This window comes from Opisthocomus hoazin, chromosome 5, assembly GCF_030867145.1.
Source record: "Opisthocomus hoazin isolate bOpiHoa1 chromosome 5, bOpiHoa1.hap1, whole genome shotgun sequence".
NCBI lineage: Eukaryota > Metazoa > Chordata > Aves > Opisthocomiformes > Opisthocomidae > Opisthocomus > Opisthocomus hoazin.
In genome coordinates, this window is record NC_134418.1 from 70,199,641 (window position 1) to 70,226,209 (window position 26,569).

Here is a 26,569-nt window from a genome sequence, read left to right on the forward strand (position 1 = left end):
GCGCTTTTTTAATCAGAACTTCAACAACTTTCAAACAGATCACTGCCTCTTCATTTATAACTCCCTTCACGCTCTTTGGAATACCACATTTCATCAGTGGTTATGAACCATTATTCACCTTTCTGCTTAGATGTCATCAAGTCCACATTTCAACAACTGAAGGGCAGCACTTCCTGACACCTCATGCTTCATAAGAGAGGAAAATGTTATGCCTATTTTAAGCTTAATAATGAAATTGGTCCACGCATATTTAACTGAATCTGCTTCAAATAATCAGTTTTACTGTAGTTAGAAAATGTCAATACAGTTGAAGAAAAACAAGTACAGAGACAAGTTTTGCTCTTACACACAGGGCAGTCAGAAGCCTTTACATCCAAGTATCAGTTCTTACTCACCTGGAGAGGTCTACTGATGTAAATGGATTTATTTGAATGAGCAAAAACTGCAGGATTAAAATTCTTGTCAATAAGTCACTTTATTCAACTTCATAAAATTCATGATAACTCCACTATGTAAACTGTTGACTTCACATTGCCTGAACATCTACTGTCAATAGCTTTGCATGCAGAAACTCAACCATCACTTGCGACATCATGTTAAATATACGAAGATAATTTTTAAATCTCTCTCTCTAACACAAGTGCAGACATACTATACTTTGTTCCTGTAACAGGCAGGAGCAAATGGCAAAAAAGGTACCTTTAGCTAATGTTCAGCTGTATTAATCAGGAACCAAATGCCATTGGCATTGATTAAGATCACAAAGAATGTAAGTAATTTGTATTAGGACATTTCCTGCTTAAAGACTTTACCATTCACAAAATGTCAATGCAAATTTATAGACATAGCATGCAAGTCAGAATGGACCATGCAGAACATAAAAGATGAAAAAGTAGCAAATGGAAAGAGTAAATAGCTATAATGTTATAAGGGTTTCACATACTGAAGCAACGCAATCAATGGCAAAAAAAAAATATTTTAAAAAATAAATGTAATGCCTCGGAAGTTCATCTGCGCATGCCACCATCATGAAATGCAACTTTTCACTCACCAAAGTAGAGTTATGTGAAGCATCACCTGAGACCTCGGGTGTTCTTGTGCTGTTTGGAAGTCTGTGAGGGTTACGAGCTATCGCTTGGCACCAGCCCAACATTTTCTCCTTCCAAATATCCCTTCTCAATTTCTGAAATTCTGAAAATAATTTAGATTCCCTGAAACATTGACACTTTGAATTTATTGCGTGCATGTCTCTGGGTGCATGCCTTTAAAAACAGCTTTTTAAGTTATGTCTAAACAAACAAGCAAACATATTTTTAGAAGAACACGTTTATTTAAAGTACTCTGAAGGGTTATGCCATGCAGGTTAGAAAAGAACTATGCACTTTCAGCACACCTTACATGCATTAATACTACTTCAGCGTCAGCAAATTCAGTGCCTTCTCCCCATGTTAAGTCTTTCTCAAGTTGTCACTTCAGTCAAAAGTGTTATTTTAAAGGAATTTTATTACAAAATAACTGTGAGACTAGCATCATTCCTAAAACCATATAACATCTGGATGCAACATTCTCTGAAAAAACTAGAAATCGCCCTAAACCAGTAGGAGATATTAAATACAGAACAGCATGAGAACGCACATATACATACTTACGCCCACACACTCCAGAATACCTGGCTGGTCTTGAAGTGTTACACTAGGATGTATTGTAAATAGCAAAAAGTAAAGCACATGTGCCTGCAATAAATGCTACATGCCAACTGTAAGTTGCACTTGAACTTCTTTTTAGTTTGTGACAGTAACAAAATAATTTTTAAGTAAAATATTCTGGAAAGATAGCCTAGAAGGGTTTTTTAAGTGTGAGAAACCTTCATAAGTATTTTTAAAATTTCACAATCTATTTTTCCCAGTTGGAATAGGTAATGTAAGTATCCAGTGCAAAACTTTACTAATTAATTACAAAAAAATAACTTCAAGCAATTTGTTTCTCCACAGCATCTGAAGCAATTTATAATCTGGTTGTTTACAAAATTTTCCAATTTAAAACGTGTTACTCTGTAACATCATGAAACGTAAGAAACAGAAAGATTAACCTACCAGATTAAGTGCCTAGTACTCCACATGAGACTAGCACTAGACTGAATAGATCTGGAATGAACATACAATAACGCTAAAGGTCTTACTTGGCAAAGTAGCACCTATTTAATGTCATTGAATATTATGTACTTGTAAAGTGGATTTATTTTTTCTGCAGTACATTTCCATGCAGTACACAAGGACATGCTTGCTTTTACAGCAGGCTGTCATCTTCCTAGGTTGTGATTCTGACAAATTATATCCCCTTCTTGAATAAAAACAGTTCTAGCATTTCCGTACTTACCATTAATATTTAATTTTCCAAGTATGAAATGCACGCAGTTGTATTTCTCCACACAACCTCATGGAACTGACAGTCAGGAGTAAGTGGGAACTAGCTTTGGCTTTATCTCAATGGAGATGATTACATGACTGAGTCTACAGGTGAACTGATTCTTACTAATTCTTAAGTCTCTTGAAATCTTAATGTGAGATACAAACACATGCCAGTAAAGCATTAGTAACATGAAGACTGCCGTATAGCCTGTTGACTGTCTGCAGAGTCAAATCCATTTTTCCATTATAGAAGATTTCAGCTGCAGACTCTCCAGAATTCGGTCCTTCAGGGCATGGGCACAATTCAGTAAAGGCTGCAATGAGAAATCTAACCGAAGCACTGACTAAACTCCTTGTCACCAACTCAGTAGCAGTTCCTTAATTTTGTGAATGCAACTACCAGAACTTCACATACCAAACTGGTTGTGAAGCACCAGTGAACAGCTTGTGCATTTAAACAACCTGTATGCAGATATGAAAAATGAATCCATGTTTTAAATGCTTTTCATGGTATATCCAACATATCATGAAGTACTTATAAGTAAAACTGCAGCATTAGAAAAAGCATCAAAGTATAAATATATGCACATCCTCCTCTGGGATATGAGACAACTGATCACAATTTTAATTTTTTTCAAGCTTCTACTGCAAATTCTAAGTAATTTCTACATCATCTGTGCCGAAATACTATTTACCAACTAAGCAGTAGTTAAACTAGTGCCTATCCCATCCCCCCTGCTTTTCAAATGGAAGCACACAAAACCTTTTGAGAAAGTAAAATGTCTTTTCAAAACTGTTCCAATGTCTCTAGAATTTTCTGGTTTTCATTCCAAATTTCAAGCAGAAAGTATTTCAACATTGTTTAGACTTATCAAAATGAGACAAACCTTTTGTTTCTGCTGCTCTGGAAGTGGTTCCTCACGCATTGCACATAAGTGGAGTTTACAAGAAGCAGAGAGGAGCTGTATCAGGTCTGACACTGGTCTACTCTGTTAGAGTGGGTGAAAAGGGATGAGCTGCACCTGGGGCTGGGCAAAGAGGTACCCCTGGCTTTACAGCAAACAAGTGACCTTTGTAGAAAAGACATTGAGCCAATCTCATGCTACTTGAACCTTCACAGGTAGACAAATAGCTCTGGGGAAGAGGCTCTCCATTTCGGTAAAATCAATCCGTAAAGTGTTTCAATACACAGGACTTACGGGCAGATTTAATTTGTTGAGATTGCTGAACTGCAGTCTCCCATGACCAGTAAGTTATTGCTGTGCATTTTTAGTGCAGATGCCTGGAAACCAAAGATTAATGCTGGGTAGAGGAAAAAAATACTAAAAAAATTTTAAAACCACAAAATGCATATTTGGAATAAATGCAAGAATTTTTTGAAGTCTGCCCAGAAGAATAGTGTATAAAGATTATAGCCGAGAGGAACTTATGTATAAATTTTTGGCTTGATATGTCTGAAGAGGTCCCAGACTTCACTGTTGCTCTGAATGTACAGCACGAACAAGAAGGCTACACACTCAGCTGGTGCAGCTCACTGCTTGGGAGCTCTTTACTGCTTTGGTTCTTTTCTGAAGAAAGAATAGGAACTTGGGGGAAAAAAAAGTATATAACTTTTAAGAAAGCGTTCACTCTGATTTTAAAAGAATATTTCAATTACTATTTAAAAGATACTTCTCTCCAGAACACTGTTCACATGGAAAATTTCCTGATCTTTCTCACACAAGAGTATCCAGTCTTTCTACTACTGAAAAAACAAAAAAGTCCCTTAAAATGGTCACTCACACACTTCCTTCCCTGAACCGAATACACACAAACACGTTTTTGCAAAGGCAATAAAATTAACCTAGTATGTTTAAGATACCCTAGGAATAAAACACATGGTTCCCAAGTTCCTAGAGCTCTAAGGCCAGATTAAAAGTCTGCTATACCTACTGATGAGCAGCAGCTCCCATGACTAGTTAGCTGAAGCTTCCTTTTGAACCATCACATTCTTGGTCACTTATGAAGAGGTCACTTATGCCTTCAAGTCTTCACTGAAGGCCCTTCCTGATATTCTATTACTTCTTATGAATTAGAGTCTTACCATTGTTATAGGCTTGTATTTTAATATAGCTTTATGTGTCCGGCTACTTTCCTTGTTTCTATCTACCAAATTTTGAAGTAAACTTTTAGCACCAACGAACCTATATTGCTACATGCTTCAGTGTACAGAGAATTCTTCCAGAGATGTGTTACTGTACAGAAGTAATACAAACTTCACCATCTCTAGAGGCATATGCTCCTCACATTTGGGGTGGCTATAAGCCAATTCAACCTGAGAAAACAATTCTACACATCACATATAAGCATGCAATATATTATACTACACAGTTTGGGTTTGATCATAGATGAAGTGAAATAATAGCTTAGTCTCGGGAATATTCCAGAAAATTACTCTGCACAGCTGGATATTCCCGGTACTTAGAACTGACAAAACCCATAAATCCCAAGCAACAGCTGTAGTTCAGTATGACAACGGTAACTACCTGAAGTCGTTACATTCTGAGTTTCTACACAGTCCAGACAGGTATATGGCATTTTAACAATTTGCACCAGAGCCTCTATAATGTCAGCTGGCAAGAAGTATAGGTTCTCAAAGTTCACAAACTTTTAAAAACATGTTAGTTTAGAGCTCCACAGAGTCTACCTGAGCCACAGGTGTAGTGAAAAGTGGACGCCCAAAACCAGTGCGTGCCACCCACCTGTGGCAACAGCCCTCCAAGGATGTGCAAGGAGACCTTTCCAAAGAGTGACACCACCACCACCCCTCAGTAAGTGATCAACCAACCCTTTCTATACTGCCTGTACCTGTGAAGACAGGGAATCATCTGATTACAGCTACAGTCCTGTTCTGTTCCTTTTAGGGTGCAGAACTACTTGGAACTTTTGCAATCCTTTTTTGCCCTGAGAATTCAAAATGATTTGGAACATTTGCAATTCTTTTTTGCCCTGAGGAATCAAAATGATGACTATCGCTGTACAGATCATAACTGAAAGAAAGCCTTTGCACTGGCTCATACAACAGAACCACCACAACCTCAAATAAATTGCCTGAAAAAAATCTTAATTTGTCCCTTATAAATTTGTTTAAAAATAAAATAATTACTTTATTCATACTTCTTCAGGGGAGATGACTTTTACTTCTAATTTAGACAAGCAAAGGGCATACAGAATTACAGATTTAAGTACATCTTGCACAATATTAATACTAAATAAAGAGAGGTTTAGTTAGGAAAGTTGTATTAAAAATTAGCCAGTTATGTGAAATAAAAGCATAATGTCTCCAAAAAAAAGTTAATCAGTCTAGTGAAAGAAAAGAATCGGTAAGCTTAATTCCAGAATATAATTTGATTCAGGTAACAAAGGCCTCAGCAAAGGCTGAATTAAGATGAAGTACATGAGCAGGTTATGCTTTTTCATTCCTTACCAGCATCTAACAGCTACCATAGAGCAGCAGGAAACTGAAGACAAAACATACTGTTTTTTATCTAAGCTAAATAGTTTTGTTCTCTGTGTTCGAAGATGCCCAACAGCAACCAAAGTAATGGTATTTGTCCAGCAACTAAATACACTGCGTGACTTGGCAGATCATCAAAATATTCCAGGAGTAGAGTTGCAGGAATACTGAAATGCAAATAGCCTTCAGCTGGCTGTGACTTCCAATCAATTATTCTAATCACAGAATCATAGAATGGTAGGGGTTGGAAGGGACCTCTGGGGGTCATCTACTCCAATCCCCCTGCCGAAGCAGGGTCACCTACAGCAGGCTGCACAGGACCTTGTCCAGGCGGGTCTTGAATATCTCCAGAGAAGGAGACTCCACAACCTCCCTGGGCAGCCTGTTCCAGTGCTCCGTCACCCTCAGAGCGGAGAAGTTCTTCCTCATGTTCAGACAGAACTTCCTATGCTTCAGTTTGTGCCTGTTGTTCCTAGTCCTGTCACTAGGCATCACTGAAAAGAGTCTGGCCCCATCCTCCTGACACCCACCCTTAAGATATTCATAGGCACTTATAAGGTCCCCCCCTCAACCTTTTCTTCAAGCTGAACAAGCCCAGCTCCCTCAGCCTTTCCTCATAGGAGAGATGCTCCAGTCCCCTCATCATCTCTGTAGCCCTCTGCTGAACTCTCTCCAGTAGTTCCTCATCTTTCTTGAACTGGGGAGCCCAGAACTGGACGCAGGACTACAGATGGCACTTCACCAGGGCAGAGCAGAGGGGGAGGAGAACCTCCCTCGACCTGCTGGCTACACTCCTCTTAATGCACCCCAGGATCCCACTGGCCTTCTTGGCAGCCAGGGCACACTGCTGGCTCATGGTCAATTTGTCATCCACCAGCACTCCCAGGTCCCTCTCTGCAGAGCTGCTCTCCAGCAGGTCCACCCCAAGCCTGTACTGCTGCATGGGGTTGGTTCCTTCCCAGGTGCAGGACCCTGCACTTGCCCTGGTTGAATTTCATCAGGTTCCTCTGCACCCAACTCTAATGTGAATACAAACATAAATTCATAGGCTGGATGCACTAGAAAACTCTGATAGCTTGTGCTGGTTTTGTTTCACAAGCGAGCTACAGGCTTTTCTCCATGCGCTAGTCAATATTACCCTATGACTGCTGTGTTTCACAAGAAGAATTCGGTGAAGCAACAGCATAACAGCATAATCACTCTAACTCTGTTTTTACAAATAAGAAGTCAACCTCAAGTTTGAAAATTACCTCTATATTTGAAAAAGTCATATTGGAATATATGTGATCATGCCAACACCTGTAAAAGTCCAGTACAATTCAGTGGTGGTTCTTTAAATCAGGGAAGAGAAAAACTGTTTCCACATACAAATGTGGTAACTATCTCTAAAAACTTTTCATCAGAAGTGCTAAGTACCACCTGCCCCTCCAAACTGAGGAATAATTTTGTGAGTTCAGCATTTAATTAATTGATCTATAAGGTCCCTTCCAACCCAAACCATTCTATGATTCTCTCATTCTATCATTAATATAACTTCCAATGTCAGTAGCTCCAAAGGCCATCAGGCTAGTAAAATGTTACTTTCCTGACTGATACTTGCAGCAATTAGCTAAAATACATACCTAATGAGCTAATCTCATTAATAAAAATGCAGAGACCACCAAAACACAAGGACACGTGCCCAAAAATTACTCAGCGGACACCTAGCATAATAGTATCAATCACAAACCTAATAATACCAGTTTTCTCGTATAGCTACTGCATATACACAATCAAACTCCTCTGCATTAAGTAGATGTAAGAATCTAAACTCAAACCTGTTCTCATATTTATTAATGACTGATTTCAGAAGTGCTTCTAGGGCACTACTTGATGAGCAAACCCAATTATGCACAAGTAAATGCATTTCCCTAGCTGTAAAGACAAAACAGAGTTGTCATGTAACTTAATTATGCTTACCAAATGTGTCACTTCAGCAGCTCTTTAAAAATACAACAACAGCACCAGCATCCCTCTTTTGAAGTTCTATTATAATCAGATTTTCTAGAACTTGCTTGAATTATTTATTTAAGCCTGAAAAGTGTCAACTATAGCATCTTCTTGAATCACTACCTATATTATTCAATCAATTTTCAGAGACTGTGAAGTGGCTGTTTTATCATTAGTTCCAACTAAAGCTATCCTATATTTTGTTCTTTGCTGTTACACTGCTAATATGTATTTGTAGTTGTCCTTAGCCCTTCAAGACTTTGATTCCATTTTGTCGTATCTAAGGAACCAAATTTCACTCATTACTCAAAACAGTTTAATAATTGAAAATAAATCAATTTACTATGACTGGTGCAAAAATTCTTGCTTTGTCTAACCACTACACCCAAACAATGACAAGAAATCTTTAAAAGTTTTCAAAGAAAATATTCTTTTGGGTTACTAAAAAGATAAAAATTGTGGGTAAGTTTTTCTTTACAGTCACACAGATTCTTTTTTTCTTGCACAGCAAAAAGTATCTCTTGTGTAAAGCAGAAAGCAATTTTAAGTCACTTGAGACTCTTGAGAAACCATGACAGGTTTTTGCTCCCTACGATAAATTTTTAGTTTTGTAATTCTGCTCTTTGCATTTGTGAAGACTGAAAGAATAAAATGTTGACAAATTAGGAGAAATGTATTTTTATGGCTACTGATTTATTATTTTAAAAAATAATCTTTACACATGTAGATACTGCCAAATCTGTATTTGCCTATGCAGAGTTTAATTCCTTTTTTTTTTTAAAATATCATAATTAGCAACCTCTATACTATCATCAAATATTACTTTGTTTTCTAAAAGTCTTCTCGGGAATGCTTTGCTCATCCAAAACGTCTTCATTCAATCATCCTCAGAGCTTTCAAATGCAGTGCAACCGTATGTGCTCCTGGCACATTCCTGCCCACCGGTGAGTGACGAAAGCATGTCTAATCCTTCCCTTGAGACCTCTCCGTGTATATTCCAGATGCAACAGACTCCCAAGTAGAAAGGAGAACGGTCTTGAAACAAACATAGACTTGAGAACGAGAACAAAGTACACGGTTTTACTTTGTGAGTTTGCATATATTTAACCATCCATGATTGCCAAGCAGCTTAAACCAAAGCTTCAGTCAGCATTAAAGGCATGACAGGTCAATGCACGTGTGAAATCCATACTGAGCACTTGGCAGATGCAAATTCTTCAGGGAAGCCATAGAAATAGCAGAAAGTATACCAAGCAAAAAATCCACAAGAAAGTAAGGCATTAACTAACTTTTAAAGTTATACATGCGATTTTCTAAATGCATAGGGCATAAGAAGCTAAACTAAGTCTTTAACGGACTTTGTCCTGTGTATGTAAAACGAAAAGTCTATCTCACAGTTTTTTCTCATTCTTATGTGGTTTATTTAGAGAAGAAGGGTACATTTACGGTGTAAGATAAAACCCACCTTAGATCAGGCAGAGCTCGCTGTTGAAGGAAAATTTAAAGATGAAGACAGAAATAGCTTTTTTTTCATCCGATACAGGGAAGATGTTTGAAACACATAACTGAACCACTGAACACCCTTGTTTCAAAGGATGGATAATTAATACCAAATATAAATTGGTTTCTAAGAACAAAGGGAAAATCTTATCAAATCACATTTCATTGAAGTGCCAGAGGTATATGTGCGAAAGTGTGCTAGACCATGCTTGGTCCAACAGAAGTGTCTCCCCTTTGTCAGAGAATTACTTAACAGAAGTTCTTCTGTCAAAAACAATGCTCTGGGCAGTCATAAACCACCCTCCTTTGACAATCCCAAAGACAGAAACCTCATGCTTCTGAGCAGTTTAGATACTGCTCCTGTGATAGTTCTGTCATATAGCACCTACACTAGACGATGGTCATCAGTGCTGGAAATCAAGGCATATCCTGTTGCTTAGATACTACTGTTCTTCATAATGCTACCTGTAACAAAGCCATTGCAGGACAGGCTATGTCAGAAGGCCACTTCTACTTCATCATTGCTGGTCTCCTAAATTTTTCTTCCCTAGTTTCAGATGTTTTCAGAATCTCTTTTACGATGAATAACATCAGAACGACAGGACTGCAACCACTGCACCCCAACTAAATTAACAGAAACAGTTCTGTGAAATTCTCACCTGTTCCAGTATGTTTATTTGGTATATAGAAATAAGATAAAAGAAACCATTTTTTTAAAATAAAAATTTGATAATAATAATAAAGTCCATGACACAAAGCATATTTCTAGCATGTATTCTCTGCTGACTCTTCAAGGATGAGAGAGAATGTGTTACATATTACTGTCATTTTTTTTCTTTTAATTTCAGTGATAAAGAAAGTGGTTTACGTAAAAGTACATTTCATTACTGGTTTTGATTCTCTGTGCTTTATTTCTCAAACAACCACAGAATAAAAGCATTACCATTAAATAAATGCTTATCAAATGGTTAGTAGTATGTTAACACTTTAAAATGATATTTCTTTCATATTAATTAGGTTTTTATGTTTTGCCCCTTTTCTTAAAATATCCCATAATAAATTAGGTTCAGGCTAAATTTGAAACTATTTGAAGACACTCTTTGGAATGCCATTAATTCCAGTTTAGAGTGCCATACTGATATTTACGCAGTCTTCTGGCACCTCTCCAGATTTATTATCTATTTAGCAAAGCATTTCTATTTATTTCATTAAGTTAACTGCAAACATAAAAACCAGAAGGACTACATAATCCTTCAACTATGTTTTTTCCCTACTTAACTTCTCCAAGTATTTCTGGATTTTCATTTTGAGAGCAGTCAGACTGACAAGAATAATTGCTTCCAATAATTATGCCACTGTAATTATTATTGTCTAATGAGACAATTGTCTAATTGTCTATTGTCTAATGAGTCAACCTATTGTCTAATGTCTCATTTAAATAAAGTATTATTTCATCTGTTTGAGTCATAGTTTTGTACCTATGCATTCACTTCTAAGGCCTACTTTTGCATCTGTTTTCTCGAAATTGCAGTCAAAAATTATAAGACTAATATTATTTAAAAGTTTATTCACATAATTATTAGGTTTTAGGTTAACATATACTTTACTTATGTAAGGGACTAGTTATTTAAGCAGTTACTAGTAACTGCAGCATTAGGCCAGTAGGCCAGTAATTATTAAATAACCAGAATCCGTTTATCCTGAAAGACCCTGAATAGGCCATCTGTCCTGATTTCCTTCTAGCAGAGGTCAGATCTTAAGTCATGATCTTCATAATATATATCAGAAGGGGGGGTATGAAAAAGGATTACTCGCAATAGTATATTTCAGTTAATTTAGTAGCAACAGCTATTTAATGGGCTTGTTTAATCTTTGTTAAAACAGAATCCAAATTTTCTGCCTTCAGCAGATACGTTAAAAGCTATCATCAAACATAATCTGGCTCTTATATCTAATTATTAGGTAGCATACCCGGTTAATCCTTGATGACAGCATAAACCTTCTTCAAAATATTTAGCAGAATTTTCTTTATTATAATACATACAACTTAACTTTAATAAGTGTTTTAACACGTACCTTCCAATAGAACATAAAATTTCACCTTCTTCTAACTAATTTCAGGTCCATAGTTGTTAACAAGAAAATAGCTGCACCTCAGCTTGCAAAGGTGACTGAGTTTCTTCTCAAGTAGCATTCAAATAAACTACTTCATGACTATTTATCAGTCACACGATACCTACAATTTTGTATTGGTGGATATGACCGTATTGCTCACCAATCAGGACTAAACTTCTTACAAATATTATTTGTTACAAATAAAAGCAAGCTAAATGCAGCCAGAAACCAACCCAACAATAAAGCTTTATACAATTATCTAACAGACTATGAGGGCAAATGACTAATGGTACTGACAGCTGAGCTGAAATAAAAACATTGTAATACCAGAATATAATGATTTACTAATTATTTTCCATACAGAATATCGGGGTTTGCTTCTTTGTGAGACGAAAACAATGCAAGACATGTAGTTGTCATAACCACAACTCTCCCGGCTGCCAGTGAGATAAGTTTCACACAGATCATATGCAAGTCACATCTGTAATACACCATTCTCCACAAGCCATTAAATAATATGCCATTCTTCAGAAACCATTATAAAAAAATCAAAGATGTAGCATTTGTTGTGTTTGCCAATTAAAGCATAAAACTAGGCACAGCATCAGTTTCTGTCTTCTATTTCAATATAACACTAAGCACAAAATAGGTATCCACTCTCTTGCAAATATTTCCAAAGAACTTCAAAAAAAGGTGACATCAGCAAGGACACTGACAAAATGTCAAGTTATAAAACCGAGAACTCGAGTGTACAGGAGAAGACAAACACAATGCTTGATAGCACAGCGTTGCTCCCTGGCTCCCTTTAGGGACTGGGTGAACGCATCAAGATTTACAGCTCTGCCAGGGCTCTGGTGCAGCAACTCAGGCAGCCAAGTCTCATCCTGTGCCACCCAGAAGATGTGACCTCTGCCTCTGACAATCCCCTGAAGCATGTCATCTTGCAGTTACAATCTCCTCTGGCTTAGCTACCATCCATACTGCTTTCTTCTAGGCTATACTGAACACCGGTGATGAAGCTGAGACCACAGTACACAGTACAGCGCGCTGCAGAGATGCCTGTGGCCGTTGTGGGATGTGACCTGGCACAGCTATGTCACACAGTGCAGTCCTGTACAAAGGTCCCGTTCCAAAAGCTGTTTAACTGCTATACCAAAGAGCAGCTCCGTGGCTAAGCCATAAGCCTTGCCCTCATGAGAACTATCTCACAGTGGCATGAGACCTCCTTAAGCAGTCAAATGGCTTCTCAGATAAGCTCCGTGCTAACTTGAGTAGCACTGCAGCGTCATTTAATGAGTTATCTTCACGTATTTAGGGTGCCCATGCCCCATAATACCTGAGCTCCCCATAATTTTGAATGATTTGTTTTCTCTTCATCTCTGTGAGACAAATGTGCTGTTCTCTCTCTTCTACAGATGAGGCAGAAGAGACAAGCCTTAGTACTCTTTATCACTGATGACCTGCATTAAATTTCTTCTCAATGGTAACCACATTTTTGATCCAACAAGATCTGGAACCAAACCTTCCACAGCCATGACAGGCAACATAATTCACTGACACAGAGTCTCTCCTGTGCATAAACACTTGCCCTGGCTGGCTGTTTTTTCTGCTCTTTTCCCCATTGCACTATTTTTTTCCTGTTTTGTACAAGTTTCACCCTCTTCACTTACCAGCTCTGGCTTCTTCTGTCTTCAGTGCCAATCTACGCACCCTTTTTGTTCCAATCTCTAAAATATACAGCGTTTCTCCTATATAAAATAGCCTCTTGAGCTGGTCCATAGGTTACGCCTCCTTTTTTAGCTGCCAGTTCCATCAAGTTCAAATTGTATTCATTTAGACATCTACACATTTTACACTGAATTCAGAGATTTTAATTTCCTTAAGGTTTAATTAAGGTTTGTAGTGCGTTGACTTTCCTCTCTCTCTACCATTTATTTTCATATATATACATCTCTAAGCAGATCATTTTTACATGAAGGATCTCTCATTTGAAGTAAGTAAGCATCCGTCACTTCTAGTGTTAAGGGCTTTATTCTCTTCAGAAAAATATATTAAACTAGGAATGTTTGTTGAAAGCATTAATAAATAAGAATTTCACTAACAAAATTCTGGCAGGCTGCTAGAATCAATACATTACAAAATTCAGTAAGCACTCCTAAAAGCACTCCTACAGACCTGAATAACTTGAACAAACTGATTTTTACTATGTTATCAGGAGAGTTCTTTACAATTTTGAAATACACGCCACGCTACGAGTCTCAGTGAGCTAGTTGGAGCAAATACGTTATTTCCCAATGCCATTCCATTCTCTGTTCCTCAAATGCGTGAGTGAACTGAGAACACACTTGCTAAGTACTAGCTCAATAGGTGAGATTTTTATTAAGGATCCTTTCTCTGTATACAGCTCCACAAAAATCAGCTTTGCCTCAGGAAATGTGAAATAATGGAAAACAAAGATAAATGCAAAAGCACATGTAGGTAGTTGTCCTATATTCAACTTTAACGCTTATTTAGAAAGCTAAACCGAGAGAAATCAACTTTGAAAGTAAAAGTTGTATTTAACGGCAGGCCAGCGACCCGCAAAATTAAGGAGCGTTTCAAGAAGTCTGGAGGGGAAAAAGAAATGTGCTGGCAAAAATAATTACACACAAGCTGGCTTGTTACTGCTACTGAAAGTACTTATTTAATAAAGTCCAAGAGCAAAATGAAGATCCCAGCCCCCCCCCTCAGCTTTTGCAATATCTGGCATACAGCAAATCCAGGTCAGACCCTGGATAATCAGGTGGAAGTGGACAGCATTAAGCGAAAGACAAATAGAAAAGCGCGGACAAGATACTCAAATAGTGGGGTCAAACACGCTCAACTACCATGTGAAAAATGGGAAAATGAAACATGCACAGAGAATGCAATAAAGCAAAGCAGCAGCAAGATGAATCTTCCAGCCCAACAGGACAGTGGTCTTTGGGCACTTTTCCATAGTCGAACTTCCATGGGCGAGTTTAGGGGCTCATTAATTGACTTGCAAATCTTTACAGTTGAGTTAAGAAATGAAGGACAGTCTGTTCACCACGTGTCCATACTGAAGCTATGCCATATTTTGAAGGAGCAGGACCCCCCTAGGCTGACAGGGGAGATAATCACAGAATCATGGAATAGTTTGGGTTAGAAGGGACCTTTAAAGGTCATCTAGTCCAACTCCCCTGCAACAAGCAGAGACCTCTTCTACTAGATCAGGTTGCTCAGAGCAACCTGACCATCCAGCCTGACCTTGAATGTTTCCAGGGATGTGCCAGTATGTTTAGAATGACACCCCACTTATCTGTGCCAACAAAGTACTATGACATGGTGTCCTCAGGAAGGGACAGACTATTCTCAGACACAGAATATATCGATTCCCTGCATATATATTTACTGAAATCTTTACTGACACGCCATGGGACTGCAGTTTGCTTAGAGTGTTAACAGTTGTTGTTAATACAAATGTTATACATTTTGCACATCTTGCTTTTCCTGCACTGTAATGGAAAATACGTTTGCAATAAGAATATACCTCTACCTGATACCTAAGATCATGTCATCAAGCAAAACAGTTTCTATTTTTGCTTTTTTTTTCAAATTACATTTAAATCAAAGTTCCATCACAAGAAAGAAAGAAATGCCTCTTTGTGTTATCATATACACAAAATTTCATCCCAAAAAGTTATTTTCCCACCAAGCAAAAAGCCCCAATGAGTGGCAGTACAGAATGAAGGTGCCAGCTGAGATTCAGTCTTCAGTGAAGCAGTAGCTCTGCTACAGAAGGAATACTTTTTACAGTTTTACAGAAGGCACCATGTAGTGCTTAAAGTTACAAGAGTATCAAAAAAGTCCTGAAATAGAAATAACACTGGGAACTAAAATATGTTTTGTTTCATGTAAGCGGAGTACAAGTACGAAGAGGCATGGTATCAAAAGTGTGAAAATTACACATTTTCTTTACTTGCCACTAACTGCTGCCATACTAAAAAAAAAAAAAAAGTACTAGAATGTACATTCTTCACATTCAGCGACTGGTAAAATAATCAAAATGTACAGAGAATAAAAATGTCAAGTGCACCTTTAAACACTATGGGAGTTCACTAATTAGGGTCTTCTCCAGTACAGTTACCACAGTAACATCATGGGATGCTGATTACATAAATCTAATTAAATGTTAAGACAACACTATGTAGACATACTTTACTCCACAACCAGGAATCCATCCAGGCAATTTATCAGGTCAGCAGAAAGCTATCGCAGGCTTACAGTAGAAAACATACAGCAGCAGAACAAAATAGTTCTACTAAACAGTCTACTAGCCAAAACATGAAATATTTTATGTTCACTGATTTTTACCCCTCCTCTTAGGAGGAAAGATATTTGAAATAAAATTTCTATCATAAAATAATCCATATATGGTAGTGGGAATTCTGAGTTCCAAAATTTAAGACTTTGTCTTCCAAGATAAACAACTGACAGGAAGCAATCAGTGGCATTTTCAGCGTGGCATCAATTTAAACTCCCTGCTAAGAGTTTAGACTCACCATTCAGTCTATATTTCTGCAGAATAATTCGTTTCTTGCCTTCATTCATCAAGCAGCAGGCAAATACGTTAAATATTCTTCTGAAATTAAGCAGTAGGTTAATCTTCCAATTTGCGCCAATTAGCAAGAACCAAACCAAGACTGCTGCGAGACAAGCAAGACATGTAGACTCTTATTCCCAGCAACTGTGCCCCACTAACCTTTTTGCTGTTTCTCTATCCTTCTGTTTTGTGACTGTTTAGTTAAGAACAATAGTTCTTGGAGGGAAATCTATCAGGATCTTTTAAACATTTCTAAGCTACTTACAGAAATAATACATAGTTATCACCAAAAACCTCTCTAGTAGATTTTGAACTAATCATATATTGAGAATTGATTGCTAACATTGCTAATGAAATAATTATGATAAAAACAATATACAAGAAGTCATCACAGAGCTATTGTTCTCACAAATCTAAATTTCAGACATAGGTTTAACCTAATTCTGAAGATCCAGTATATCTACATATTTACATTGCAAAATCTAGTTTCCAACAACAATAAATTAATATATCCATAAACTATGCTTACTGTTTGTTTATAATGTGGAATTTGAGATTAAGTTGGTTTAGTTAGCTTTGAACATTTGAAATAGGTTTGCTTGACAGTACTGTTTGCTAACAGTGAAACGTAACTATATTCACAACAACCAAAGCTGCAAGTAAACTTTAAGTTATTCCGGCCTGTTGCATGGTAGGGTTTTGATCAGTTAGTACTCACGCAGAGATGAAACCTGGCCTCAACTCTTTGGCTTCACAGAAGAACTGGAGGTTGCCTAAGCAACCTGTACTGTGACTACCTTTAGAAAAAACAAAATGATCTACAGAATTATTAAGCCAAGCACTTTCAGAATGAGCTAGATCTAAAACAAAACAGATAACTTTGAGGTAATAGGGAAGAACAGGTAGGATGCTATTAAGGTAAATCCTGCTTCTTTGACCCCTTACAGTTCTTGGTGGAAAGTCAACAGTATAATGAATGAAGAATAGAAATCACTATCTACCTGGACTCTCAAAGAACTTTAGGTCATAGCTTTCTGAAAAAGATATGTAAGTATGTAATCACGAGCAGCAGGCAAAGTTCTGTGATGGACAAAAACATGTCTCGGTCGAGCAACAGTAGGCAGAATAAATGAGCTCTTTCTATTGTGAAAGGAAGACAGCATCAGGGTTTTACGCTAGGGTCTTCCAATTCTGAAAATTAGGAATTGTCACTTGAAGGGAGTCACTGAAGCTAACAAATCAAACAATAAGTTGAAAAAAACACCAAAATTATGACTGTCTGTTATACGTGCACTATAACCTCATTAGTTCTAGGGTCACACACTGCTTCTCTTTGCACTACTTCATACACACAGTGGAAAATAAGCACTTAGCAGAGAGGAGAAAAAAACAGAACATGAAACCATGTTTACTGTACTGTCTAGATCCTTCTTCAAAACATGAATTTTAATTTTCTCATAGGTTTTACTACAGCATTAATAAACACACAGAAAACTCTTCATCATTACCCATACAGGTTACCAATTAGTTGCACCTCTGATGCCGTCACAGAGTGAGTCTTTGCCTGGCTCTGAACCGTTCCTTTTGCTGACGTACGACAGGACCGCAGCCATCAGGGTTACAGGCCTAGAAGTAGTTTAGGAATGCATCTGCATCCAAGTTGACTTCTGAAACGCCACATGAGCATCACCCTTCCCAGGAGCCACAGCCTATGAAGGTTTGATGGCAAAGCCACAGCATGAGCATGTGAAGTCAGCTGGGGCCACACTGCACCTGAGCAAAACTTATCTGATGCTTGAAGAATCAGAAAATTCTGTGAAAGGATGCCCAAGCGCTCCTGTATGAATCTGTTTGAGTGAAGATGAGATTACCACTTCTCTGTAGACCAGATCCCTTTATGCTCTGGCAACATATTATCTGGGTTTTCCATTATTCCAGACAATAAAAAACTGACTGCTACTTGCCAAAGTTTACGTAAATTAGTTTTACAACTTCACTAAAGTCATTTAGAGGACACCCCAGAATCAAGGTGCTTTTATTTTTCTGATTCTTGTGAATTATAGGTGCCTACCTCTTCCCACTCTTGTACCACTTTTAAGGGAGAATGCTTCTAATAAGTACTTCTCCAGAATTTATGCAATGAGCAACATTTACTGGGACTGGATGGAGTGAGAATTAGGAAGGAAAATTTCCTCCCTCAAGTATTCTCTCTCTTTGGCTCTTTTACTGGAAAAAAGATATATTAACATTTATCCTAATGGTATTTTCACTAATGTTAAACCATTAATTTTAAACTTGTGACATCCATAAAGTTTCTTTGTGAGGTCTTTCATAGACATGTGATGTTATTTTGTTTTTCACCTCTGCAACACATGGTATTTTACACTGCAGTGAAGGAGAATAAAAACTGCCTCACAATAACATTCATACCGCTCCACTCCTACCATACTCGGGAGGCTAAAGCAGTCCTGTATGTAATTTTCAAAGCCTAAAGGAAGCTAGTAGTCTTGCAGTTTCATTTTGCCCAACAGCTTTGTCCTTGCCAGTCTGCAATATGTCATTCAGAGATCTGACCTGAGCTGTCAGGAATCCTCCAGTCACCAACAGAAATTTAAAGTTTTATGGGTTTCAATTCCCATTAATCCTTAATTCTCGATTGAAATCCTTGGTGCAAACCCTTAATATTATGCATCTTCCTCAGCTACCTAGCTCCACTGGATCTCTGAATTTTTAACTGGCTTTGTTCCCTCTGAACAGTTTTGCACAGCATGATGAACATATGGGCTTATGCATTTAAGAAGGGTTTCTAAGAGTCTGGAAAAAATAGAAATCTCATATTTCAAGATTATATTTCACCTAATTAAGCCAATCTATATTATTTGGTTCAAGAACTTACTCCATGAAATCTGTCATTCCCAGAATTTCAAGGATCATGCAAGTAGGGCATCTGAGTGATAAACGCATGGGAACACACAGCTGTTGATTTTACAACAACTTTTGAAGGCTATGAAGAGTGTAAACCTCATCCCCTCTACCACATCCTACCATTTATGTCTCACATAGCAGACAAACATCTGCTGCAGAAATTTAAATAAAAAACAACAAAAACTAAAACCACACAATAAAGTTTGTCAAGAAATTTCTCACTTAGTCAGTAACCTATCTCAATAGTCTCTACCTTCAATAACATTTAAAGACATCTAATATCACAGAATTTTTGAGAAAATTTAGGCTTTTGTATTGAAACAAAACAAACAAAAAATCCATCAAAAAAACAGCCACTGATTTCTGAAACAATGTATCTACAGTTTAGTTGTTTTCAGTAATGATCAAATAATGCCGTGTGTTATAATCTTTTGAGGAGAGGATCATTTCTCTCAAAACAGACTGTTATGCCTATATAAATGTACCTTCCTCTATCCTTACACTTGATTTCAGCTCATGTTAAGAAAAATACATTTTCTAACACAAAATCTTTTCTAGGTGAAACAGTTACACTTGATTTTGTGTGAAGTAGCATTTCTATTAATGTAAGTTAGAAAAGCTCATCTTGATAGCCTCCCATTTGACACATCTTCCCTATCCCAGATACCAAAAATAGATAACACTAATTTTAAAAAAGTTACTTAGCCTCTCTCCTGTAATGTAAATCATTTGAGTGACATTTAAAGAATCAAGGATTTTAACAACGTAAAAAATTGTGCTTATGTAATTCAGATTAAATAATTCCAAGAAACTTGTATCACAATGGGGTAACACTAAATTTCTTGCCTGAACACAATTCTGAGCACAGATTTCCATATTCTCTCTGCTATAACCACAAGACAGCAAGCCTAGTTTGCCTGAAGCATGGTAAACCTCTCTAGAAAAGGAATGGAAGCAAATACACAGTAAAAGGCATAGCACTGGCATAGCCTTCTAAATCTTAGAAGAAGCATCAACCTTATGTGTTGTAGTATTGTTTGACAGTCTCTGAAAAACAAAGATCACAAATCAACACCCTGTTCAGCTATTCTAATTTAAACGTACTAAAATACAACACTTCTTGTGTGATGATTCCGATAGTATGGTAACAAAATTATTAGCTAAAGCTACAGTTTAGAAAGCATTTAATTGCAAATGTCTCGCTTTTTGAGGCAGTGTTGATTACTTGCAACATTTACCTTTAGAGCTGATACTCATTTTCTGCCTATCATTCTCTTGAAATCCTTGAACTCAAGTTTTAAAACCCTAAAGTTATGAAGCACAGTCTCCTGTGGCATATTTTTCAACAAATTCGAAGCCAACAGAGGGAAGGTGAGATTCGGCAGGAAAGCAAATCTTTGGTGATGAGAAGCTTAGTTTTGAAATGAAGAACAAGTTGAAATCTGGCCTGGAAAATAAACACTTTGCCAAGAGGCCCAGCTGTAAAAGAATCAGGTCAGGAACAGTAAATACGATCAGAGTTCTTTCACCCTTGTTGCATACGCTATGTTCTTCCTTACGCTCTTATGTCTTCATAGATGTCAGAAGTAAAGAAACAGAAACTTCTGGGTGGGCACAGCACAAGAAGAAAGGGAAACAGGATACAATATTTCTGTTAGTGCACAGCGACATGACAGTTTGAAGTAAGAAAAACAATAACCAGAGCTTATGAGAATCTTGCTTTCCAGACACTTTTAGCAATAGTATAGCCACTTCTGTAAGGCAAATTTTTATAAACACTAGAGTTGTAAGTGTACTTTAATACTCCAGTGGTTTACAGATTGATAAAATTTATAGCATGTTCTGTGTCAATATGTGTTAACCAATATCTTGTAAGGAATGCAGAAGATATGAAACTGAGGAAGGAAGATACAAAAACTGACTAGTCCAAAAATAAAGATGTGTGTACCTTTTCACTTAGTGATCACTTATAGCAGATGCCTTCCATGGTGTTCCTCTACCACTCTCCATACAGGATTTATTTAATACTTTCTCAGCAGTAGATGAACATAGCTGAAAATAGGATCTGTAACGCACTCTGTAACTTGCAATCTGGTTTCAAATTTGGCATGCTGACAGCAGCAAGCCAATCCTATAGTGAAAGTGACATTTTTTTTTAAAGTTCTTTTTTCCTCCTCTTGAGATCTTCCACTACTGAAAACATTCAGGTGCCAGAGAAAGTTGCTCAGTTAAGTATCACAAAGTAAATAGTTAAGTAGTACAAAGTTTAGTTACACTGCAATTTGTTTCTGATTGGCAACAATAAAAATGGCTCTGAGGTCTCAGCATTTCTTTTTCAGTGTTTGCCATGAAATGTTAAATACTACATAAATTTTCCAAATGCAAATGCTGCCAAATCAACCTAGGCTTTGAAGAGAAGCTCCTGTATTCTCATGTATTATCCAAAAAATAAAAAAAAACACAACAAAATAAAATAAAATAAAATAAAATAAAATAAAATAAAATAAAATAAAATAAATCACACACTACAGAATGTTCTCTTTTCATACTTACACAATTCTACTTTTTTTCATACATATGAAAGTGTCTGGAACTTAGTAGAGATATATTAATGGCACACAAAGACCAGAATCAAGCCTAATTTTTTGTACCTTCTGTTTTAACAGTGCAATTAAAAGTATTAAACAGGAATAAAAACTAAGGAACTTGTATTCAAGTGCAAAACTCAGTGGCACTCCACACACGCTTACAGCCCAATAAAACGCAAAACTAAGGGCTAAGAGATTTGTGTAATGACAGTAAATTACTCTGTGACAGATCACTGTCTCATAGGTAACAGCTAAGAGAGGGGGCAAGGACGAACTGGAAAACACTGTGGAAAGATAACAGTGCAGTCATCCCTACACATGTAGGAACCATTGTAGGTGAGCTCTGAAGTTGGACTCACGTATCTGTTCACATATGCCTACATAAAGTTGTTGCAATCAGTATTGACTGAGAGAGGCACAGCAAGTACTTTAAACTGTTTTTAACTGTTCAGAATAATATTCTGAGATATTTCTGTACGTTGTTTTCTATGTGCTATATTCAAGATAGGATAATTCCATGTTGCTTTTGCACATTCATGAGTATTAATGAGAGAGAACTAAAGATGACAACAAAATTATAGATAAGAAAATTATTACCATCACAATTGCTGTATAGCTTATTCATTCAAACACAAAGCAAAACATATGGCTACAAACAAACTCTTCAAAAACACAAGTTCATTATTCAGAAAGTCTTTGGTAAGTCAAATGGATCATGTCAGCATTTCACATCCTATCTCACTCCTCTTCCAAAAATGTAGTCCACCAGAAATGAATAATTCACCTTATTATTATTCAAAACCATCAAAAATACTACATAAATTGCGTAATATCTATGAAATCTGCACCCTGCCTTTCAAAAAATCCCAAATCCCCATAAAAATGAATGTTGTGGTAAATGTCTTGTTTCCTTAAGGTCACGTCTTACACTGCTTATGATCTAAATGTGGTCATGGAAACTACCTTCATCCCCTAAGAGGCAGGTGAACTATCATGTAAAACAGAACTACTCCTTTTTTAAATATAATGTTGTAAAAGCAAAGCAAATACTGAAATCAAAGCAAGACATGTTCACAATAAATTCCTTGTAGCAGTGTCCCAAAGGTTTCATTTGTACTGTCTTCCAAGAGCTTCAAACACTCACAAAAAGTATTGTGTTATGAAGCAATAAATGCAGTAGCTCCAAATACAGCACACATTGATCCACTGTAATAGTTGAACCTCTGTTTTGAAAAAAGAAGTGTTTTTCTTAGAAGCCACAATTTAGGATTAAATACAAAATCCAGTGTCTTGACAAACAAAAAGTCCCATGGACCTTACAGTGAAATTAGACAAGCTGAAGAAAATATGCAATCCCATTTGAGGACTACTTTTGTTGACTGATGTAATCTCTGGATAACTCTTGTACAATTCTGTATATCTAAAGAGGACAACCCTTCTCATCAAAGTTAGAGACATGGTACGATTCTATGTTTTCTAGTACTATTAATAGCTATTGCTATCAATAGTGTATGTCTATACTATGATCTATCAGAGAAGTACTGAAAGAAAGCTGGCTTTAAAGGTTCAGTCCAGCTCTGCACGAATTTGGCTTAAATAAGCATATGTATTCAATAATGGATAAAAAATTCAAGATTATTATGGTATAATCGAGATCCTAGATTTCAGCACTTCTCCCCAGAAGGATCTATGAAACTAACATGGAAAAAGTTGTAAACGCAAAAGTTGTAAAGGCATGAACATTAATGATTTACCCTCTGCCAAGCCAGACTGCTCGAAGTTCAGCTTGCACAGTGCTCAGCGGGGCAGGAAACCATCTTTAAGCTGGTCAACACATACTGGAAGAACCCATCATGGAAGACCTGTCCAAGAACTGCTTTTCAAACAGGCACTCAAAGGTGTTGTGAAATTAGTGAAATGTGCTAACAATAAAATGTAGTCAATTTGGTGGGGGTTTTGTGGTTGGGGGTTTTGTTGTTGCTGCTTTTTAAATGAAAACAGGATTTATTAGTCCTTCTTCGTCAGACTGACACGATTCATCCTCATCGCCTCCTTATCATCTTTTTGGCCATCGGCCATATCAGTAAGCATAAAGTAGAATCTCATGAAAATATGTAGTCTAAAATGTACAAAACAAACAAAATATTTCCAAATCTGAATGCCATTTTTTATTTCAGTGCTGAGTCGTGATTCATGTACTCCTTATTTTGCACAAGAAATTTTGATCCAGATTCCCGTCCCTCTAAATGATTCCAACATGGAAAACAAAAAAAACCAAAACAGAATTAAAAGCTTTTGAACAGGTTAAGAAAGCTGAAACAAAAGGAGACAGCACTTGCAAAGTCTTCATGTTTGTCAGATCGCTAAAACTGCCAGTGTTAAAACCTAGACAAATAAAAATAGAAAAAAAAAACCCTTCCACTGAAAGAATTTCAAGAAGTTCACACATTGCTGACAGTATTGCACTCACAGGCGCATGATGAGTACATGGAGAAAATGCTTTCCTTCTTTTTAATACACACCTAGTAAGAGCTGTACTCACAGGATTTAATGAGGGAGTTCTTGAATGTCAAAACCTAATCTGCTCTTTTACTAATGATGTTTATACAGTAACAGCATACAGGAATTTCACAGTTAGCATGGGACTTCACACATACAATACCTCTCCCAGCCATATCAGGTTTTGCCCAGAAGCTCACTTTCCTTCACTGCAGAAAAAAAATGTATAAAATCATGATTCTTCTCCTCCTACTGCTGATTTCTACCAGCAGATTGACCAGGTATCATCAGCTCGCAACCCTCTTTCCAAGGGAAGGAAAAACTCTCAGCTGTTCACACCACCTTTTTCCTTCCTTTAGAACAACCAAACACCTGAGGCTAAGCTAGTGGGAAAATTACAGCTGCCCATAAGAAGTTATGTCCAAAAGAGGACAAGGAAGAAAACCATATTTCCAGGAATAGTGATATCTCTTCTGAGCGTTTTAGAAAGAAAAGACAACACCAGGAATCTGCATATCTCCTATGGCTTACCAGTAGCCTTACTGTGAGATGGTATTAAAATGTTTATTATGTAAGTACACTAATGGGGATAAGAGGGTTGCTTAACCTGCCAAGATAATTATATCTAATCTAGTTTCTCAGAAATATGCTACCACAGACCAATTAGATTACGTTCTCGCTGGTTTTCCCGCTTACAAAATCCCTTCAATGTGCCCCTTCAATATATAATCTACATTCTGAACTACTTCTTCAACAAAGAAGCAAATGTATTTCACAATAACCTAGAAATGAAGAACTTAGTGTCCTGATAAGCATTACTCTTTCCTTAATTATTCACTCTGTTCACACTTCCCAGTTGTTAAGTTCTAGCAAACATGAAGAGAAGTATATCTTGAGCGCTGCTAGGCTTGGAGAATGTCTCTCCTGAATTCAGTTCATTACTTTGTAACGAGTGACAAAAAAAAACCCAAACTAAATTTACACCTTTACATAATAATACAAAGCGTCTCCAAATCACTATGGCTATGCCAAAACCTAAGATTTAGGACCGAAATGTCTGTCAGAGCAATTAAAGGTATTTGGGCAACAAAATACTTGGCTTATCTGAGCCTAAGTCCCATCAGTTCCTGAAAATGGGGTACAGTTATTTAACTTAGCAATTAAAATCCCAAATTATAGCCTTTCTTCTTCACTATTGCAGGCCCTATTTATTGCTCTTATTGTTCTGTTATTCTACTGTCTTATTTCAGGTCTAGATTTTGAGGCCACATCATATTCTGAATATAAGGTGGTGAAATAACCATCACAGTCCAGGACCCAGCTATGGCCCAAACTTCAGACTTCCCGAGTCTGGGCTTTGGCGCCCACGGTGAGGCTGCAAAAGCTGAATTACGCATTAGCTATGAAAAAAATCTGTTACACTTCCCGTACTTAATGTAACAGTAATATAGCAATTGCTATGTGTTAATTGTAATTAGTATTCACTGAAGATGGGACATTAATGAGGAAAGAAACTATTGTAGATTACAATTACCATTTCAAAATGAAACTAAAATGAAACAACAAAAAAATAACATCCAAGGAATGTTTTTTCCTGATTTTTAATTATCACCCTGATGCTTCAGGGATATCTGACGATACCCTTCATCTGCTTTCATAAAACCATGCTGTTCATCAACAGGGGAATGAAAAAATTGTTGCTGCCATTGATTCCCAAAGATGCTGACTGACACATTTACTCCTTTATATGTAGGCGGGGAAAAATGGATTCTTATAAATTTTTTAAGACTCATCACTTTTCAAGCAACCTAATTATTATTCAGCTTTTGCAACAGTTATTTTCTAACAGGACTTCAATGTTTTGTGAAGGAAGTAATAATCTTGAACTTGACACCATTACATTTCTCAGCTGAAACACATTCTTTCAAAAAACAGTGAACTTTTATGGTTTTAATCCTTTTAATTAGGACAGTAAGTAACTAACTGGATGATTTAGTACTAACACGACATGATTTACATCTTGATGTTTGAGAGCATTTGAATTTTAAGTAGAAAATAGATATCCTTGTAAAGAAATGGTATAAGCAACAAATTTACAAAGACTGAGCCTATGCTTAGTATAAATGCTTTGGATTGTCTTCATATAAATACACATTCCCATGTAAGAAGAATGAACAGACCCTGTTAGAACAAAGATATACAAAGTTGCATGACCTGTTGTAATGGGTCCACTTTCCCTAAATTGCTTTTTTGTTGTTATTTCATTGCTTTTTTCCTCATTCTTCATTAATTTCCTCTATGTTTCTCAGCAAGAACTGCTTGTATTTAGCTTTGCGTCACTGTAGTTATGTACAGTGCTTATAAACAAAGGAATATGGTGAAAATGTTTGTAGTATCAACATCATATTTGCCATTGGATACACAGAAAAAAGACTTGGGATTTAAG

At 36.9% G+C, this 26,569-nt stretch overlaps 1 protein-coding gene across 7 annotated transcripts in view; it reads right to left on the reverse strand.

Annotated features, from left to right (window-relative positions):
* MARCHF1 (membrane associated ring-CH-type finger 1) overlaps positions 1-26,569 on the reverse strand; it is a 248,518-nt gene that overhangs the window by 97,535 nt on the left and 124,414 nt on the right. For 6 of the 7 annotated variants that reach the window (XM_075421657.1, XM_075421663.1, XM_075421662.1 and 3 more), the window contains one exon: positions 1,052-1,191. In XM_075421657.1, coding sequence (XP_075277772.1) covers positions 1,052-1,153 — 102 coding nt within the window. In that variant the 5' untranslated portion in view covers positions 1,154-1,191. The remainder of the gene's footprint in view (positions 1-1,051; positions 1,192-26,569) is intronic. The other variant, XM_075421660.1, reaches the window with a different exon arrangement.